Source organism: Bos javanicus, chromosome 1 (genome assembly GCF_032452875.1).
Source record: "Bos javanicus breed banteng chromosome 1, ARS-OSU_banteng_1.0, whole genome shotgun sequence".
In the NCBI taxonomy this organism is placed as follows: Eukaryota; Metazoa; Chordata; class Mammalia; order Artiodactyla; family Bovidae; genus Bos; species Bos javanicus.
Genome location: NC_083868.1, coordinates 133117997 through 133139179, shown reverse-complemented (window position 1 = coordinate 133139179; position 21183 = coordinate 133117997). Strand labels below are relative to the sequence as shown.

Sequence of the window (21183 nt, the reverse complement as noted above, 5' to 3'; positions counted from 1 at the left end):
CTTTCTGGCTTACTTCACTCTGTATAATAGGCTCCAGTTTCATCCACCTCATTAGAACTGATTCAAATGCATTCTTTTTAATGGCTGAGTAATACTCCATTGTGTACATGTACCACAGCTTTCTTATCCATTTGTCTGCTGATGGACATCTAGGTTGCTTCCATGTCCTGGCTATTATAAACAGTGCTGTGATGAAGATTGGGGTACACATGTCTCTTTCAATTCTGGTTTCCTCAGTGTGTATGCCCAGCAGTTGGATTGCTGGGTCATATGGCAGTTCTATTTCCAGTTTTTTAAGGAATCTCCACACTGTTCTCCATAATAAATTTGTAAATGTTAATCCCAGTGATTTGCTACTCTTTATGAGCTGACATGTACATTTTAACAAAGTCTTCTGAATAAAAATCATAATCCAAGGAAATGAAAGTGGTTTAATAGTGGACGTAGTCCCACAGGATGGTAAGTGCACAGGCCCTGAACGTGTTTCAGCTGAGCTGGTGACCACTTCCCAAGGATGAGCTAGACGATTCCTGATCCCTTCCAACTCTGAAAAATCTGTAGTGACTCTAATGTTGGGAGCTTTAAGTACTTTGGCAAGCCAGTCCCACCCAGTCTCTCTCTGTATTTTCTCTCTCTTTTTGTGGCTCTGCACCACCACCTCCATAATACAAGCTGTTCTTTTAATTTTCCAGGCAGTTGCCAATAGCCTATCACATATAAGAGCATTTTCTTGGCATACTACCATTCCTCATGAAAGGGAGGCTTGGGATTGGGGAAAGTGGATTTGACAGTAACCACCCAAAGTATATTAATTGTGATCTTTGTACCTTGGCAATCATAATTTACACAATAAACAAAATCCATTTGGTTGCTAAGCAACACCTTTCCCTCATTCTTGACCTCAGTGGAGGTATTTGACCTCTGGACTTAGGAAATTTTAAATTCCACCCTACTTGCAGAATGTGATTGGGTGGCCCTGGCAGAAGCAATCTCTTATTGCTGCCCTGTACTTACTTACCGCCCTTGGCTTGAATCTCATCATCCATGTCCTCATCTCTGACATGAACCCAGCAGTCCTGGGCATTCTCTCAGCATAACTAATCTCAGATGAAGTACTGTTCAGGCTTCTGTAGGATCCCCTATGCACAGAGGCCCCACATCAGGAGCAGTTTCACCTCAGCCTAATATGGATTCACACCTAGTCATCTACCAGAGGAGAAGCTTCCCTTTGTAGAATAAGACTCAATAGTCCTATATCTATTAAGAATATCTTTATCCGGTAATAAGATGTGACTCTTTGAAGAGCTTCTGATTTGGGAATACGTTTTATGTGTGTATACAAAATTGGGAACATGTGGAGATCATTTTTCTGCTAATATTTAGATATTAATACTTGGAAGAATTTTCCCTCTAGAAAAAAAAGCAGGTAAATTTGGTATGAATTATTTCTTATAAAAGGATAAGAATAATTTTTCTTTCTTCTTATTATTTTTAATATAAATTCATTTATTTTAATTGGAGGCTAATTTCTTTACAATATTGTATTGGTTTTGCCATACCTTGACATGAATCCACCACAGGTGTACATTTTTCTTAATTGGAAGAAAAAGGTTTTTTATTGAGAAGAAAATCATTACCTTTTAGGATGTTGTATTTTAGTTCTTTCTAAGGCTGTTATAATATGTTGTCATTGGTGATATGTTCTGATATATAAATAAATGATAGCATTTTAATTTTTGCCTCCCATTTTTCACCTGAATTGTAACCATTTAAATAGATTTATAGCTGTTTTCTAAAACAGTCCAGGCTTTTCAGTTTCTCCTTGAACCTGGGGCCTAATAACACAGTAAGCAAAGGAGAAAAGGAGAGAGAGAGCGTATTGATACCAAGTGACTGGGTAGTAAAGGTGGCTCTATTTTTCTCCCATAGGAAGGGAGGCCATTTACACAACCATGACATTCAGTCACTTATTTTTCTTTCTAAAAGTAGAAAGTACGTGATGTAAGAGTGGTAGGAAGGGAGGGAGATTGGTTGCTTTAACTATAAAATTTACGGGAAAGAAACATCACTATAAATGTACTTTAAGAAAAGGCAGATGGATATTCATCTTCTTCGTGACACATGTCATCCTCTTGTATTGTTTTCCCCCTGATCGCTGAATCTGCCCCAGCTGATGTATCTGCTCCATCCCAGTTTTGCTCCCCCAGGTCCCCTTCTGTCCACTGTGGCCTGAAGGGTAAAAGCCACAAAGGCCCTTTCTATGGCCATGCCATCTCTTCACTGCCCCTTGGCTCACACTGCATTTGTGTTTTATTTGCAGGCCTGCGGCTGTCCTCTTTATTGGAAAGCCCCCATGTTCAGGGCTGCAGGGGGAGAGAGGACAGGATTTGTGTCAGCACAGTCATTCATCACCATATGGAGAAAGTAAGTAAGAGAGCAGCTACTCGGGCTGGGCAAGGAATTATCTGGTCCTCGTGACATGCTTTATAAAGGACACTAATTTTACTCATTCGTTAATTTCCCTCTTACCCTTTGTTTCAGCAAGTAAAATTCAATGATTGACAACTTTTTATGCCCACAAACAAATTCTTTCCCTAAGCCTTTATCTTACATGTCTCTGATCGTTAAAGCAGATCTCCAAAACTACTTGTTTAATAACTATTTGATAGTTTCTTAGTTTCACTTGTTAACAATTTGAGTCTTAGGATTGGACTCTTATAGCAGTGACATAAATGTTCCTTTAAGGGGAGCAAATCATACGTGTCACATGCTTTCATTCTCATCTGATCCAATTTAGAATTGTATCCAGTTGATTTATTAAAAATAACTGAATTCTGGGACTTCCCTGGTGGTCCAGTGGTTAAGACTCTGTGCTTCTAACCCAGGGGGCTCTGGTTCCATCCCTGGTCGAGAGTTAGGATTCCCACATGCTGCATGGCCGAAAATAAATAAAGATCTTTCTTTTAAAAAATAACTGAATTCTAATAGATTTTAGTCATTACTTTTTGAAAGCTCCAGTTAAGGAACAAAGGGTTAGTATATTTATAAAGATACTCCTGGATTTTAATATCCTGACAAGTTCTCTTGAATTTAAATCCAACTTGCTTCTCTCTTTTCTTTTTTCTGCCTTCTTTCTTTAGAAATTATTTATTGATATATTTATGCACAATTTAAGGGAATGTTATAGCTTGCCCCTTCTACCTCTTTTAACCGATCAACCTTCTCTAAGTATGTTGCTCTTACTTTCTGGGCTGGATACCCTTCCTGATGAACTACTGGGAAATGCTGTTCACCTGCCATCACTATCATCATTGTTATTTAAAATCAGCATATAATAGCAGCAAAACTCAACTTCAGATCAGATCAGATCAGATCAGTCGCTCAGTCATGTCCGACTCTTTGCGACCCCATGAGTCTGGCATTCTGGAGGTAGCACGCCAGGCCTCCCTTTCCATCACCAACTCCCGGAGTTCACTGAGACTCACGTCCATCGAGTCAGTGATGCCATCCAGCCATCTCATCCTCTGTCGTCCTCTTCTCCTCCTGCCCCCAGTCCCTCCCAGCACCAGAATCTTTTCCAATGAATCAACTCTTCATATGAGGTGGCCAAAGTACTGGAGTTTCAGCTTTAGTATCATTCCTTCCAAAGAAATCTCAGGGCTGATCTCCTTCAGAAGGGACTGGTTGGATCTCCTTGCAGTCCAAGGGATTCTCAAGAGTCTTCTCCAACACCACAGTTCAAAAGCATCAATTCTTCGGTGCTCAGCCTTCTTCACAGTCCAACTCTCACATCCATACATGACCACAGGAAAAACCATAGCCTTGACTAGATGAACCTTTGTTGGCAGAGTAATGTCTCTGCTTTTGAATATGCTATCTAGGTTGGTCACAACTTTCCTTCCAAGGAGTAAGCGTCTTTTAATTTCATGGCTGCAGTCACCATCTGCAGTGATTTTGGAGCCCAAAAAATAAAGTCTGACATTGTTTCCACTGTTTCCCCATCTGTTTCCCATGAAGTGGTGGGACCGGATGCCATGATCTTGGTTTTCTGAATGTTGAGCTTTAAGCCAACTTTTTCACTCTCCACTTTCACTTTCATCAAGAGGCTTTTGAGTTCCTCTTCACTTTCTGCCATAAGGGTGGTGTCATCTGCACATCTGAGGTTATTGATATTTCTCCCGGCAATCTTGATTCCAATTTGTGTTTCTTCCAGTCCAGCATTTCTCATGATGTACTCTGTATATAAGTTAAATAAACAGGGTGACAATATACAGCCTTGACGAACTCCTTTTCCTATTTGGAACCAGTCTGTTGTTCCATGTCGAGTTCTAACTGTTGCTTCCTGACCTGCATACAAATTTCTCAAGAGGCAGATCAGGTGGTCTGGTATTCCCATTTCTTGAAGAATTTTCCACAGTTTATTGTGATCCACACAGTCAAAGGCTTTGGCATAGTCAATAAAGCAGAAATAGATGTTTTTCTGGAACTCTCTTGCTTTTTCCATGATCCAGCAGATATTGGCAATTTGATCTCTGGTTCCTCTGCCTTTTCTAAAACCAGCTTGAACATCAGGAAGTTCATGGTTCACATATTGCTGAAGCCTGGCTTGGAGAATTTTGAGCATTACTTTACTAGCGTGTGAGATGAGTGCAATTGTGCGGTAGTTTGAGCATTCTTTGGCGTTGCCTTTCTTTGGGATTGGAATGAAAACTGACCTTTTCCAGTCCTGTGGCCACTGCTGAGTTTTCCAAATTTGCTGGCATATTGAGTGCAGCACTTTCACAGCATCGTCTTTCAGGATTTGGAATAGCTCAACTGGAATTCCATCACCTCCACTAGCTTTGTTTGTAGCGCTGCTTTCTAAGGCCCACTTGACTTCACATTCCAGGATGTCTGGCTCTAGGTCAGTGATCACACCATCGTGATTATCTGGGTCGTGAAGATCTTTTTTGTACAGTTCTTCTGTGTATTCTTGCCATCTCTTCTTAATATCTTCTGCTTCTGTTAGGTCCATACCATCTCTGTCCTTTATCGAGCTCATCTTTGCATGAAATGTTCCTTTGGTATCTCTGATTTTCTTGAAGAGATCCCTAGTCTTTCCCATTCTGTTGTTTTCCTCTGTTTCTTTGCATTGATTGCTGAAGAAGGCTTTCTTATCTCTTCTTGCTATTCTTTGGAACTCTGCATTCAGATGTTTATATCTTTCCTTTTCTCCTTTGCTTTTCACTTCTCTTCTTTTCACAGCTATTTGTAAGGCCTCCCTAATCCTTTCCTGCCACCTCAAAGCCCTTACTAGTAAAATGCTTGAGAACATAAGTGATTAATAACTATATTCTTATTTTGAAAAATCTAGCCACAAGTTGAGTTCACCAAGTTCTTCTTGCACTACAATAGAACTAAAGTGATCAGGAATAGGAAAGACTAGAGATCTCTTTAAGAAAGTTAGAGATACCAGGGAACATTTCATTCAAGGATGGGCACAATAAAGGACAAAAACAGTATAGACCTAACAGAAACAGAAGATATTAAGAAGAGGTAGCAGAAGAACTACACAGAAAAGATCTTTATGACCCAGATAACCACGATGGTGTGATCACTCACCTAGAGCCAAACATACTGGAGTGTGAGGTCAAGTGGGCCTTAGGAAGCATCACTACAAACAAAACTAGTGGAGGTGTTGAAATTCCAGCTGAGCTATTTCAAATCATAAAAGATGATGCTGTTAAAGTGATGCACTCAGTATGCCAGCAAATTTGGAAAACTCAGCAGTGGCCACAGGACTAGAAAAGGTCAGTTTTCATTCCAATCCCAAAGAAAGGCAATGCCAAAGAATGTTCAAACTACCACACAATTGGACTCATCTCACACGCTAGCAAATTAATGCTCAAAATATTCCAAGCTAGGCTTCAACAGTACGTGAATTGTGAACTTGCAGATGTTCAAGCTGGATTTAGAAAAGACAGAGGAACCAGAGATCAAATTGCCAACATCTGTTGGATTATAGAAAAAGCTAGAGAATTCCAGAAAAACATCTGCTTCATTGACTATACTAAAGCCTTTGACTGTGTGGATCACAACCAACTGCGGAAAAATTCTTAAAGAGATAGGAATACCAGACCCTTACCTGCCTCTTGAGAAATCTGTATGCAGGTCAAGAAGCAGCAGTTAGAACCTGACATGGAACAACAGACTGGTTCCAAACTGAGAAAGGAATATGTCAAGGCTGTATATTGTCACCCTGCTTATTTAACTTTTATGCAGAGTACATCATGGGAAATGCCAGGTTGGATGAAGCACAAGCTTAAATTAAGATTTGGGAGAAACATCAATAGCTCAGATATGTAGATTACACCACCCTTATGACAAAAAGTGAAGAGGAACTCAAGAGCCCCTTGATGAAAGTGAAACAGGAGAGTGGAAAAGCTGGCTTAAAACTGAACATTCAGAAAACAAAAATCATGGCATCCAGTCCCATCACTTCATAGCAAATAGATAGGGAAACAATGGAAACAGTGACAGACTATTTTCTTGGAATCCAAAATCACTGCAGATGGTGACTACAGCCATGAAATTAAAAGACGCTCGCTGCTTGGAAGAAAAGCTAAGACAAACCTAGAGAGCATATTAAAAAGCAGAGACATTACTTTGCCAACAAAAGTCCCTCTAGTCAAAGCTGTGATGTTTCCAATGGTTGTATGGATGTGAGAGTTGGACCATAAAGAAAGGTGACTGACAAAGAATTGATGCTTTTGAACTGTGGTGTTGGAGAAGACTCTTGAGAGTCCCTTGGACTGCAAGGAGATCAAACTAGTCAGTCCTAAAGGAAATCAATCCTGAATATTCATTGGAAGGACTGATGCTGAAGCTGAATCTCCAATACTTTGGCCACGTCATGCAAAGAACCAACTCACTGGAAAAGACCCTGATGCTGGGAATGACTGAAGGTAGGAGGAGAAGGGGACGACAGAGGATGAGATAGATGGCATCACTAACTCGGTGGACATGAGTTTGAGCAAGCTCTGGGAGACGGTGAAGGACAGGGCAACCTGGCATGCTGCAGTCCATGGAGCCGCAAAGAGTCGGATACGACTAAGTGACCGCACGACAACAAAGTGATGAGGAGAAATAAGACCACCAGTTCACACCAGAGCCAAAAGCTATAAGTGCCTCATGCTTTCCAGGTGAATTTTGATCATTCTGTTGCAGGGAATAGTTCTAAGTTGTTCAGATCCCAAGGACTGCAGTGGCCATGGGAGAATCACTCCTTATACACTAGTGGAATGACCCTCCAGAAGTCAGGGCCATGGTCACCATTCCCTCTCTCCTACTGCAAATAGGACACAGCTGGATAGAAGTCTAAAAAATGAGGTTTTTTCCAGTGTATGGTTAAGCAATAATAAAAGCACAATAATTTCTTGGAGTCTAGGATTAGCAAAAAAAGCACTAATTAGGCAGAAGTAAGCCAGTTTAAAAAAAAAAAATGGTATTTTCCATTCTGGCTATTGTGGCACCTAAAACCAGAGGGAAGAAAATAGAGCTGAAGGCCTAGGATTCCCTCTCCTTTCCCCAACAGTAAAGCCAGGACTTCAGCGGGGTGGTCTGCTTGTCTATTATTAGTTACTATTGTTGTTATTTTAAAGCAGCATATAACAGTAGCAGAATTGAAGAACTTGAAATGTGTAATGTTCTGGCTTTCAGCTACCTTTTCTCCCCTGGGTAGGTGCCAGGCCCTAAAAAAGGCCTCAGGTAGAGTGTGAACAAAGGGTGGAGAGAACAGGGATGTTACACAGCTCTTGTCAGGGTATCTTCAGCCCCTGAATTCAGCATTGTTGGCAAAACCCCTCTAACAGTCTGGGAAAGCAGCAAGAGTGAGTTGTGATTGTTTCAGATAAAAGTTTGAACAACCTGGGAGATTCAAAAATAAATAAATAATAGGAAGTAGCTCATTCTATAAATGATTAGAGCCAGAGACGAGGGCTTGCATTCTAAGTTATTTTCACTATGCGAGGACCCTGTCTGGGTGAGCCTGAAGCTGACTGTGGCAGAAGAAAACTAGTAATCAACTTGTTTACCTACAATTAACTTTATAATGTTAAGGATAGTAACAGCCAGGTTTTTTTGGCCCTAAGACTGTGTCACTGAGATAGAGTGGACATTTATGTTGGTGGATAGAGCAGCAGCATCCACAACAGCTGTATTTCTTTATTGAGATGAATCATTTTCACTTTGCTGCTAAGTCACTTCAGTCGTGTCCGACTCTGTGCGACCCCATAGACGGCAGCCCACCAGGCTCCCATCCCTGGGATTCTCCAGGCAAGAACACTGGGGTGGTTTGCCATTTCCTTCTCCAATGCATAAAAGAGAAAAGTGAAAGTGAAGCTGCTCAGTCGTGTCCGACTCTTAGCGACCCCATGGACAGCAGCCCACCAGGTTCCTCCGTCGATGAGATTTTCCAGGCAAGAGTACTGGAGTGGGGTGCCATTGCCTTTTCCCATTTTCACTTTATCTCCAAGGAAAAGAGATTTCTGCAAAGTCAAAAGGGGGAAAAAGGACATGAAGCACAAGTCCTCATTTTCCATTACTGCAGGAAACTGCTTATGAAATATATAGCATGAGCAACTGTCCCTGTCTTTTTTTCATTAAAAAAAAAAAAAAAATCCTATGAATAGATAAGTGTAAGGTCTTTTTTTCTATTTTCTGGCCAGGTACTATAATGACTGGAGTGCCCTCTAGTGGCAGCTCCTCTCTTGCGCGCTCAAAATGCCTTTTAAAAACCAGAGTGCTTTAAAGGAGCACCAAGTAGGGCTATTTTGGGAGACTAAGCAACTAAGCATGATGGTTTGAATTACCACACTTACCTTGAAGAAGACATGTGTTTATTTTTATAATTTTTTACAAATTTTACCCTTTGCTTAGTGACCTGGGTCCAACTTTAGCATATTAAGACTTTCAAGTACAAAAAAAATAACAGAATTAAAACACCCACTCCAGTGTTCTTGCCTGGAGAATCTCAGGGACGGGGGAACCTGGCGGGCTGCCAGACGTCTATGGGGTCGCACAGAGTCGGACACGACTGAAGCGACTTAGCAGCAGCATATACATACACATGCTGACTTACCCCAGTAATAGGCTCTATATAATCTTGTGGGGAAAGTCAAATACAAAAGTCACAGCATAACAGTAAATAATTTTCCTCCTGTCCCAGTGCTCATGGGGTGGAGGTTTCTGAGCCCTGTTCTGAGTGTTTTGAGTGTGAACTCCTCACCAGGCTTTTGTTCCCCTGCCTCTGATCCCCCTCCCTTCCCTGTTCTGCTGCCCATTTCCTCTCTATTCTTTGACAACTGTTTCTGCTACAGTCAAGACATTTTTAGGGGAAAGAGATTGCTCCATAGCATTTCGTTTTGAGTTCCTAGATTACCAACTTTGTGACAGAACTCCTCTCAGAATCGGTAATATTGCTCCAACTTTTATATGCTTTACTTCTTACCTTTTCATGTCAGTGTCATTTGTTCATTAACAAAACAACATTTCATCTTAAGAGCTCTGGAAGATAGTTTAGAATAGCTATGTTTACCTTCTTTCTCCAGTTTTCGTGACTTTTATTATGTCTTTTTCTCCTGGCGAATGAAGTTCACCAGCCTCTAGCACTGGCTGAACATCATAATTCATCTTTTCTTTCTGTTGCATGCTTCTAATACCAAAAGGCCATACCTGACTTAACTTCACCCTCTCAGAATCTCTCATCTGGTATATCTGTGCAGTTTGTACATAGTGCTGCTATCCTTTCTTCATGAAAACACTGTTTTCCAAAGACCTCCCTGCTTTTTGAACATCCCACTCATGTTCAAATCATAAGAGATGGTTCCCATCAGCACCTGTTTCACTGATCTCTTTCTGAAACGTGTATTTATTTAACTTTGGGAGCCTTAAGCATGCTGAAGAATGATAAGGAAAATAACTTTAAAGAGTGTTCTATGGCTTTAATAATCACAAATGGAATCAGTTAAGTGGATATCTGTTGGTCAGATCACAAACATTTTTTAAGAATCTTCAGTATGAAAGTCACTGTTTCTAGTGCTAAAGGAAAAAAAAAAAAAAGAGCTATAACTTTGCCTGCCCTTTAGGTGCCAGAGAAATAAAAGGAAACCCATGGTACAATGGCATATGTAATACACATAAACTAAATATAGTGCAAAGATCAGTAAGGGACTTAGCTATCAGAGAAGGCTTTTTGAAAGAGGTGAGTTATTAGCTGGGCCTTAAAGAATAACCTGTATTCAGATAGCAAAGTTGGGAGAGGTGGTTTTCCAGGAGAGATAAACAGCATGAGAAATGGCACTAAGGCAAGAATGCACACGGCACACTCAGAGCAGAGTGGGTCAGGCCGGCTGCCCAGAGTGGACGTTTCAGTTTAGCAAAGTGGTGAGATAGGCATACTGGCTCTAGCCTAATTGAAGAGGGCCTTAAATGCCAAACTTAGATATCTAGATTTCCTCACATAAGTGGTAAAAAACTGTTGAACATTTTTGGAAAAGGGAATTATATAATCAAAGAATGTTTTAGAATGATGAATTATCTGTGATGTGAGGTTGGATGGACACTGAAGCCTGTTTTGACCTTCTTCCCTTCTGAAAGTCTCAGCATGAAATAAAAAGACCCTGGACTTCATGGTAAACTGGAAACAGGAGGGAAGAAATGGTTGTTTAAAATGTGTTCCCATGCTATATTCCAAGCACTAGTGGTCCAGGCTAGAAACCTGGACGTCATCATGGACTTTCCCCACTTGTACACCTCCACACCAGTCAACTATCATGTCCTTTCATTTTCAGCTGTATTTGCCCCTTTCTCTTCGTCTCACACTGCCAGTATTATTGCTCAAGCCCTTAGACAAACTTCTGCCTGGTATTTATGAAAAACACATCTGATCATGTTCCCTGTCCAAGTTAAAATTTTTCTGTGAATAGGCGGAAGTCCAGGCTTCTTGACCTGGACTTGACCTGGACCTGAATGTGAAAGGGCCTCCAGGATCTGATCCTAATGCTCATGTCCCCTTCCCTTCCCACCTCCAGTGCTTGCAGTTGCCTAAATAATTTGTGCACTCTCATACCAGGCATTTGTACATGCAGCCCTCTTCTTTTTTTAATTTTATCCTTTAACTTTACAATATTGTATTGGTTTTGCCATATATCAAAATGAATCCGCCACAGGTATACATGTGTTCCCCATCCTGAACCCTCCTCCCTCCTCCCTCCCCATACCATCCCTCTGGGTCGTCCCAGTGCACTAGCCCCAAGCATCCAGTATTGTGCACCGAACCTGGACTGGCGACTCGTTTCATATATGATATTATACATATTTCAATGCCATTCTCCCAAATCATCCCACCCTCTCCCTCTCCCACAGAGTCCAAAAGACTGTTCTATACATCAGTGTCTCTTTTGCTGTCTCGTATACAGGGTTATTGTTACCATCTTTCTAAATTCCATATACATGCGTTAGTATACTGTATTGGTGTTTTTCTTTCTGGCTTACTTCACTCTGTATAACAGCTCTCTTGACCCACAGCAGCCCCTTTTCCACTTCACAACTCTTCAGGGAATCTCACTGGCCATCTTGTGTCTTTCCATGACACCCTGAATTTATTATTTCTCTAATAAGATTATCCAGGAGTATGATCTTATTGGTGTATCTCTCTCACTGGACTGTAAGCTCCTTACAGGGCACAACACCATGTCTTATTTTCTTTGTATTCCAAATATACACAAGGCCAGACACAGTATCTGGCACACAATTAGCATTCAATAAATGATTAAAGAAGAAAAGCAAGAAAGTTTGGAGACTAACTGGATGTGGAGAATAAGGAAGAGAAATAAGTTTGAAATGACTTCAAATTTTGAAGCCCAAATAACTTGGAGTGGTACCACAATTGACAAAAATAGACATCCATGAAAAGAACTGACTTTGAGAAGAAGATTCTAAATTTGGTTTTCACTATTTTGACTTTGCTATGTGAGTATAGCATCCAAATTGAAACGTCCAGCAATTAGCGGGATATGAGGAATTCTTAGAGCTTTAAGATTTAATAGCGCCTTCATTTTTTCTTAAGCCTGGTCCTTCAAAGTCTCATTTCAAAAGCCCCCTCAGGTTGGTCCTGAATGTCTGCAAACCTGGACAAACAGAAGTTCATGCCTTACGCAGTACATGGTGGTCCGTCAGATGTGTTCCCTCCTTGTGGGCAGCTCTGGAGTTCTGGTTCCAGATACCCTGAGCTAACCTGAATGGACATTCTTCACGTGTATTTTTACCTGCATTAGTTCAGTTGACTTGGTGTCTCAGAAGCATTCTACAAAAATAATATACCATCTTGTTGTTGAGCTTTAATTAAGAAGGCCCTTGTACAAAATCAGCAGCATGGAATTTTTTCCTTTTTTTTAATCATTGAAAAGAAAGCACTTGATTCTTGACCTAAATGGCCTTCAGACCAGACTGAAATTCCCAACTATTGATGTTGTGGTCACTATTCACAGTAACCAATCTTCCTAAGCAGTCATTTCTTTTCTAGGTTGCTGAGTAACCATCATGATGATGCCTCTAAGTTTATCTGTCTTCTTGCAAAGCCCAGCTGCAGCTCTCTAGAACAGGATGATTTTATTCCTTTACTTCAGGTAATTTTCATTTCCTTTTAAAATGGGTTTTATTTTTAGAGTTTCAGAAGCTTTTAAAATTTTTTCAACTGTAAGATATGTCAATTGAGATATACTAATTTAGAGATTAGATTTCTAGACGAGTGGTTTCCAAGCTTATTTTAGCAGCAAAATTCTTTTGTTAAGTAAAAATTGATACAGATAATAGTATAAATAGATAGTATAAAACAGATAATAGTATATATATTATAGCCCAGATGAAACAGGGCTACTCCCACTGAAGCAGAAGAGAGAGGCCTTACTTAGGCTCCCCCTGTGCCCACCCACAGCAATCACAGAAGCACCTCCTGAAATCAGGCATTTGGCCTAGCTAATCAAGCTGACCTTCATTAAGGTTAAAGAGAAAGAGATCTCCAACAGAAAGAGCCCAGTGGGGGAATATTTATATCCAGGCCTTCTGATGAGAATCAGTTGCATGCCAATATTGAATCTGTTTTTATTACAGCATTCTTCATAGCTTGATACATTGCTTGTTAATGTATTCCATATCTAAATATTACATTTTCCTAAGTAGTTCACAAATTCCTTGAAGCTGAAGCCTGCCTTTCATTTCTGTTGAATGCACATCATTTTTTGAGTTGTTCTAGTAAATCCTTGTTGACTGTTAGTAAGGATGCCTGAAAAAGGGCAGAAAGATACATGGACATACTTTAGTTTTTTTTTAAGTTGTATTTGTGGCTACCATATTATTTTTTCTTTTAGACTTTTGAATTGCAACATATACACACATAAAAACACACTAATCATGATGCATCAATTAATTTTCACAATGTGAGCACTTCTGTGTAACTAGCACGCAGATGAAGAAACCAAACGCTACCAGCACCCCCAAACACTTCCTGCTCCCTGCCAGTCCCTGCCACTGTAGGGGAACCACTACCCTAACTTCTAGCGCTGTATGACAGATTCTAATTGTTGGAACAGTTATACATGTTCAGAAAATGAAGTTTGGATGTAATTTATTTTATGTGCAGGGTTTTGAGCTTATTTTAATCTGCATGATAGCTTTGATTATTCTTAAACTCTTCTGCGATATGTTTTTGTTCCCCTTTAAAAAGTATTCATGGGAATGAAGATTGTTAAGTTTTTCACATTTAATCGAGACCGTCATGTATAAAACCCAATGTTATGTGTTCCTATTTATGTTTTCTGTAAATTCTTCAGCCACCCCTCACCCTCACCCACTCATCCATTCCCGGCCCTACTCTGTCTCCTATAAACTGCATCTTTTTCACTCCGTTTGCTGACTAGCTTCAGGTTGGTCTGGCCAGTGGATCTCACTGCCAGGAGGTGGGAGGGCAGAGAAGAAAGAAGTTAGCATGTCTTCCCAACTGTTTGCTTCAGCATACTAATTGTATGTTTCTCTATAATTCAGCTAACGGGGCCAGGCCCCTTCTCCACAGTTGTGGTGCTTACTGGGCTCCTGTTGGTCTGTTCCTCCCTGGTCCCTTGGCCCTAAGGATTGTAACAGTATCTTTCTGTTGCTCATCCCTGGCACCTCCCATTCCCTTGTTTGTTCCCTTACCCACAACTCTTCATTTAGGTGCTTCATGAAAGATTCATATGGGAGAATTCTTTTTCCTGTGGGGACTACCCTGACTGAGTTTTATCAGAAACTTTAATAAAAGCTTTGACAGGAATATAAACTAAGCTATGCCAAGAGAATTATGAACAAACAACAAAATTAGTGGACATTTTTACTTCCTTCCCTTAAATATAAGAAGTTTTATTTTTATATAAAAATTGGATATGTGGCATCTGCTCATAAAAGAGGACAGACTGCTACCCCTCTCATTCTTTTCCAGACTCCTCTGAAGATAAATATTGATATGTTAAAAGGAATAAACCAATGAAAGTGAGTGGAATGTCAGAGAGGAACAGAGGAGGAAAAAAATCAATGTACAGGAGACCTAGTATTTCTTGAAGATAGAAAGTGGAAGCAAGCAAAGGAGACCACAGCCCAGAGCAAGGGGCTCTGGGAGAAGTGAGCTGCAGTGGAGAAGTGAGCTACTCTGTTCCACTCTGCTCATTAGGATCTCCCAGGGAGGCTATGAACTCAGAGTTGGCAGAGTTGATGTGAAGTACTAGGAATGGGGAATCACTGAAGGCTGGGGTACAGAGCAGTTGACCATTTGCCTGCTTACCTGGTTCCCAAATATAAAGTGCAGCCGGACTGCACTTGGAGCACGTTAAGACAAATTTCAGTAGAGGAACATCCTAGATAGTATCTGGCCAGTACTTGTCAAAACTATCAAGGTCGTCAGAAACAAGGAAAGTCTGAAAAACTGTCTAAGCCAAAAGGAGCCTAAGGAGGCACAACAACTAAATGTAATATGAGATGCTAGAATAGAAGAAAAGACATTCACTTTTCACTTTCATGCATTGGAGAAGGAAATGGCAACCCACTCCAGTGTTCTTGCCTGGAGAATCCCAGGGATGGGGGAGCCTGGTGGGCTGCCATCTACGGGGTCGCACAGAGTCAGACACGACTGAAGCGACTTAGCAGCAGCAGCAGCAACTAAGGAAATGTGAATTAAGTATAGCCTTGAATAATAGTAATAATAATGTATCAATATTGGGTTATTAGTTATAACAAATGCTAATGTAAGATGTTAATAATTAGAGACCTGGGTGCAGATATATGGGAACTTGACACTATCTTCTCAACTTTTCTATAAGGCTAAAACTGTTCTTAAAAAATCATTTTAAAAAAATAATTACTATATTCAGAGAGATTATATAAGACAAGACTAGATGCTGACACAAGAAAGAGCTGTGCGAATTTCTTGGCCTGGCAACTAAAGTTAAGGATGTCTCTGGGGCACGCAAATGCACACATGTTAGAGAGAGAGAGAGAGACAGACAGAAGTGATGACATAAAGGACCCATTCAACTATTATACAGAGTGAAGTAAGCCAGAAAGAAAAACACCAATACAGTATACTAATGCATATATATGGAATTTAGAAAGATAGTAACAATAACCCTGTATACGGGACAGCAAAAGAGACACTGATGTATAGAACAGTCTTTTGGACTCTGTGGGAGAGGGAGAGGGTGGGATGATTTGGGAGAATGGCATTGAAATATGTATAATATCATATATGAAACAAGTCGCCAGTCCAGGTTCGATGCACGATACTGGATGCAAGAATTTCAGCATCTCACTAACTGGAATCTAGGGGAGAAAGAAGGGGGGAAATGGAAAGAAGGAAATCATCAAAGAAGTAATACAGAATCATCAAATAAATAATACAAGATGGAGAGAATTAGAAACACAGGAGTGATAGGATGGGTCCAAAGAGCAGAAACCCAGTGGGACTCCTTCAGATTCCTGTTTACTTTCTTGGGGAAGCACATCGTGCCTGTGTGGCCATCATGTGATCAAAAACAGAATATGGCCCTCCAACCCAGCTCTCACGTTCCCTCCAGTCACTGCCCACAGAACCAGAATATTCAGAATATAAGTCTTTTGGTTGAAAGGAGCCTCTGAGTGGCAAACACAATTTTAAAAAGACACACATAAGTCCTCTTGAAATTTTAGAAAGCCACTGAAATCCTCCAGAGAGAAAAACCAGGTCACCCTAATAGGAATAAGAATTGGGGTGGTATTACATTCTCATTGGCAACCCTGGAGAAATGGGTTTGAACTCAGATTTCTATATCCTGCCAAGCTGTAGATCAGATATGAGTTTAGAATAAAGACATTTAAAAACTCAGAAAGTTTATCTCCTGTTTTCTTGGAGAGTTACTTGAATATATACTATAGCAAATTAAACAAACCAAGAAGAAATGCATGAGATCCAGGAAACAATGGATTCACTTAAGAGAATAAGTGAAATAAAGTCCCAGGTTGGCAACTGAAGAGCAGCCACTGCAGAATAGAGAAGACGGGATTTCTCTGGGAAGGAGCTAGGAGGGGAGGAGTGAGTCCATGCAATAGTTTTTATATTTAAGAACAGGAGAACTGAAGAATATAATGAATATGCAGCATTATGTCTCATAATGCTGAAGAAAGGCAGTTAGAAACTCTAAGCTGAAGAAAGGCAATTAGAAACTCTAAGAAAAATTAAAAAAACTCTGAAGTCATATATAAACATGATGCAAACTAAAATATGACAGGATTATAAACAACTGGTGGAAAGTAAGAAAAGGAAGTTCAAAGGACCCCAGTAAAGCCTCATCTTCAGTTCAGTCGCTTAGTTGTGTCTGACTCTTTGCGACCCCATGGACTACAGCATGCCAAGCCTCCCTGTCCATCACCAACTCCCAGAGTTTATTCAAACTCATATCCATTGAGTCGGTGATGCCAACCAACCATCTCATTCTCTTTTGTCCCCTTCTCCTCCCACCTTCAATCTTTCCCAGCATCAGGGTCTTTTCCAGTGAGTCAGTTCTTCGCATGATGTGTCCAAAGTATTGGAGTTTCAGCTTCAGCATCGATCCTTCAGTGAATATTCAGGACTGATTTCCTTTAGGATGCCTCACCTTAAAAAAAGAAAAAAAGGAAGTTCATTTAACTTCAGTGCCCAGAATATTCTCCTTTGAATGCCCAAGGGACATGATGTTGGACCAGTAAGAAATGATATGCATTCCTAGTATGCTGCTTAACTGGCATTCAACAGTATTTAGAGTCAAAATGTTGTAAAATATTTTAATGTATAACACCTATAAGTCATCCTATGAATAAACTGAAGAAAATTTTATTATGGTTGCAGAACAGTATTTAAGCAACCTGAACAATGTAGAAGTCAAAATATTGCCAAAATGTGAAGGAGAAAAAGAGAAAATAAAGGTAGAAGTGGTATTGTCATCATCCTATAAATAGAACTTAAGGCACTAAGATGAAATGGGGTGAAAATTAAATGTATAAATAGATTATTTCTCATTTACAGAGATAACCAATACAAAAACTAAAAATCATAACCACGATCATAACCACTGGGTAAAGGGGAGTAAAGTGGGCCAGTATAAATTAGCTGAATCCTCACCTTCCCTAGCAGAGAATCATAAACATTGTCTAAAGTTGATAAAGCTATAAAGAAAAGTAATTGTAACATAGTATTTCATTATACTTAAATAATTTATGTTTATCTTAAATTTATGTTTAATTATAGAGGTAAACAGCAAAAGAAATAAAAACATAAGTGATTCAACAGAAGTAGGGCTAAAGGTCCATGGACAGGGTAGGTTGGTAGAATGGTTCTTTCCATCATAAGTTTTTATATACTGCTTGATTTTATACCATATGTATATATAATTTTTTAATTTTTATTATGGAGAATTTTGAGCATCTACAAATGCAGAATGCTCTATGAACCTCCATATACCCACCACTCACCTCCAGCTCAGTTCTGTTCAGTTCAGTTGCTCAGTCGTGTCCGATTCTTTGCGACCCCATGAATTGCAGCACACCAGGCCTCCCTGTCCATCACCAACTCCCAGAGTTCACTCAAACTCATGTCCATCGAGTCAGTGATGCCATCCAGCCATCTCATCCTCTGTCATTCCCCTTCTCCTCCTGCCCCAATCCCTCCCAGCATCAGAGTCTTTTCCAATGAGTCAGCTCTTCACATGAGGTGGCCAAAGTACTGGAGTTTCAGCTTTAGCATCAGTCCTTCCAAAGAACACCCAGGACTGATCTCCTTTAGAATGGACTGGTTGGATCTCCTTGCAGTCCAAGAGACTCTCAAGAGTCTTCTCCAACACCACAGTTCAAAAGCATCAATTCTTCGGCGCTCAGCTTTCTTTATAGTCCAACTCTCACATCCATACATGACCACTGGAAAAACCATAGCCTTGACTAGACTGACCTCCAGTAATGATCAAAACCTAAAGAGACAGAGAATTTAAAAAACAGTAGCATTTTTAGTAAATTAAAATCTTGCTATGGGGAAAACATTAACAAAATAGACCAACAATTAGCTAATTTCATCAAGAAAAAAGAGAGAGCACTAATACACAAAATAAGAAATGACAAGGAGCAACAGAATAAATTTTTTAAAAATCATAAAAGACTATTTTTGCAGACCTCATATTTATTCGGAAATAAAATTGAAAACCTAGCTGGAATGGATAATTTCCTAGGAAACTGCTTCAGCTGCTGCCGCTAAGTCTCTTCAGTCGTGTCGGACTCTGTGGGACCCCATAGATGGCAGCCCACCAGGCTCCCCCGTCCCTGGGATTCTCCAGGCAAGAACACTGGAGTGGGTTGCCATTTCCTTCTCCAATGCATGAAAGTGAAAGTGAAGTCACTCGGTTGCGTCCGACTCGTAGCAACCCCATGGACTGCAGCCCACCAGGCTCCTTCATCCATGGGATTTTCCAGGCAAGAGTACTGCAGTGGGGTGCCATTGCCTTCTCCGTCCTAGGAAACTATATCTGACCAAAATTCATCCCATTTTATTTAGAAAGATTAATAGAGTAATTTCCTTGGAAGAAATAGAGATCTTTATTAAGAAACTACCCCACAAAAAGCAACAGGCCCAGGTAGTTTCAGGGGAATTCTATAAAACCCTCGAAGATCAGAGAGTCCTAATGCTCAGTAAATTATTCCAGAGAATTAGAAAGGAGGGAAAACTCCATAGCTCTTTCAATGAAATAACTATTAAACTGATATGTAAACCAAGTAAAGACAGTACAAAAAAGAAAACTGCAAATGAACCTAATTCATGATTAATGATAAAAAGTAACAAAATATTACCAAGCAGATGCACATAACCTGGTGGGATTTATTCCAGGAAGTCAAAATTGGTTCAAAATTAAGATCTTTATTAATATCACATATTGTATCTAAAAGAAAAATCATGATTGTCTCAAAAGATGCTGAAATAACTTTGGACAAAATTTTAACAACCATTCATAAAAACGCTCTGTGTGGATCACAATAAACTGTGGAAAATTCTTCAAGAGATGGGAATACCAGACCACCTGATCTGCCTCTTGAGAAATTTGTATGCAGGTCAGGAAGCAACAGTTAGAACTCGACATGGAACAACAGACTGGTTCCAAATAGGAAAAGGAGTTTGTCAAGGCTGTATATTGTCACCCTGTTTATTTAACTTATATGCAGAGTACATCATGAGAAATGCTGGGCTGGAAGAAGCACAAGCTGGAATCAAGATTGCCGGAAGAAATATCAATAACCTCAGATATGCAGATGACACCACCCTTATGGCAGAAAGTGAAGAGGAACTCAAAAGCCTCTTAATGAAAGTGAAAGTGGAGAGTGAAAAAGTTGGCTTAAAGCTCAACATTCAGAAAATGAAGATCATGGCATCCAGTCCCACCACTTCATGGGAAATAGATGGGGAAACAGTGGAAACAGTGTCAGACTTTATTTTTCTGGGCTCCAAAATCACTACAGATGGTGACTGCAGCCAGGAAATTAAAAGACGCTTACTCCTTGGAAGGAAAGTTATGACCAACCTAGATAGCATATTCAAAAGCAGAGACATTACTTTGCCAACAAAGGTTCGTCTAGTCAAGGCTATGGTTTTTCCAGTGGTCATGTATGGATGTGAGAGTTGGACTGTGAAGAAGGCTGAGCACCGAAGAATTGATGCTTTTGAACTGTGGTGTTGGAGAAGACTCTTGAGAATCCCTTGGACTGCAAGGAGATCCAACCAGTCCATTCTGAAGGAGATCAGCCCTGGGATTTCTTTGGAAGGAATGATGCTAAAGCTGAAACTCCAGTACTTTGGCCACCTCATGTGAAGAGTTGACTCATTGGAAAAGACTCTGATGCTGGGAGGGATTGGGGGCAGGAGGAGAAGGGGACAACAGAGGATGAGATGGCTGGATGGTATCACTGACTCGATGGACGTGAGTCTGAGTGAACTCTGGGAGTTGGTGATGGCCAGGGAGGCCTGGCGTGCTGCGATTCATGGGGTCACAAAAGTCGGACACGACTGAGCAACTGATCTGATCTGATCTGATCTGATAAAAACGCTCAAGGGACTTCCTGGCAGTCCAATAGTTAAGGCTCTATGCTTCCACTGCAGAGGTCACAACAGGTTCAATACCTGGTTAGGGAACTGTTAATAAGATCTGACATGCCATATGGCACAGCCAAAAAAAACCTGCTCAAGAAAGTAGGTATTTGAGATACTTTCTTAACATTGTTACAATGTATATACCTAATGCTAAAGCCAGTGTGTTATTTAATAAGGAAATATTAAAGGCCTTTCTATTAAGATCAGAAACAGGGCAAGGATGCCACTGTCCCAGTACTGTTCAACATTGTACTAGAGTAATTATACAAGAGAAAACAACTAGAGGCATAAGAATGGTTGGAGACATTGTTAATTGGCTATAGTAAGTGAAAGTTGCTCAGTTGTATCCGACTGGAGTGGGTAGCCTTTCCCTTCTCCAGGGGATCTTCCCAACCCAGGGATCAGTCCCAGGTCTCCTTCATTGCAGGCGGATTCTTTACCAACTGAGCTGAAGCCCTACTTCAATACAAAATTAAAAGTTTTTA

General features: G+C 40.3%; 1 protein-coding gene across 4 annotated transcripts in view; it reads left to right on the top strand.

Moving 5' to 3' along the window:
* PPP2R3A (protein phosphatase 2 regulatory subunit B''alpha) overlaps window positions 1–21183 on the top strand; it is a 233025-nt gene that overhangs the window by 93641 nt on the left and 118201 nt on the right. For all 4 annotated transcript variants that reach the window (XM_061420903.1, XM_061420895.1, XM_061420921.1 and 1 more), the window contains 2 exons: window positions 2321–2424; window positions 12563–12665. In XM_061420903.1, the coding sequence (XP_061276887.1) occupies window positions 2321–2424; window positions 12563–12665 (207 nt within the window). The remainder of the gene's footprint in view (window positions 1–2320; window positions 2425–12562; window positions 12666–21183) is intronic.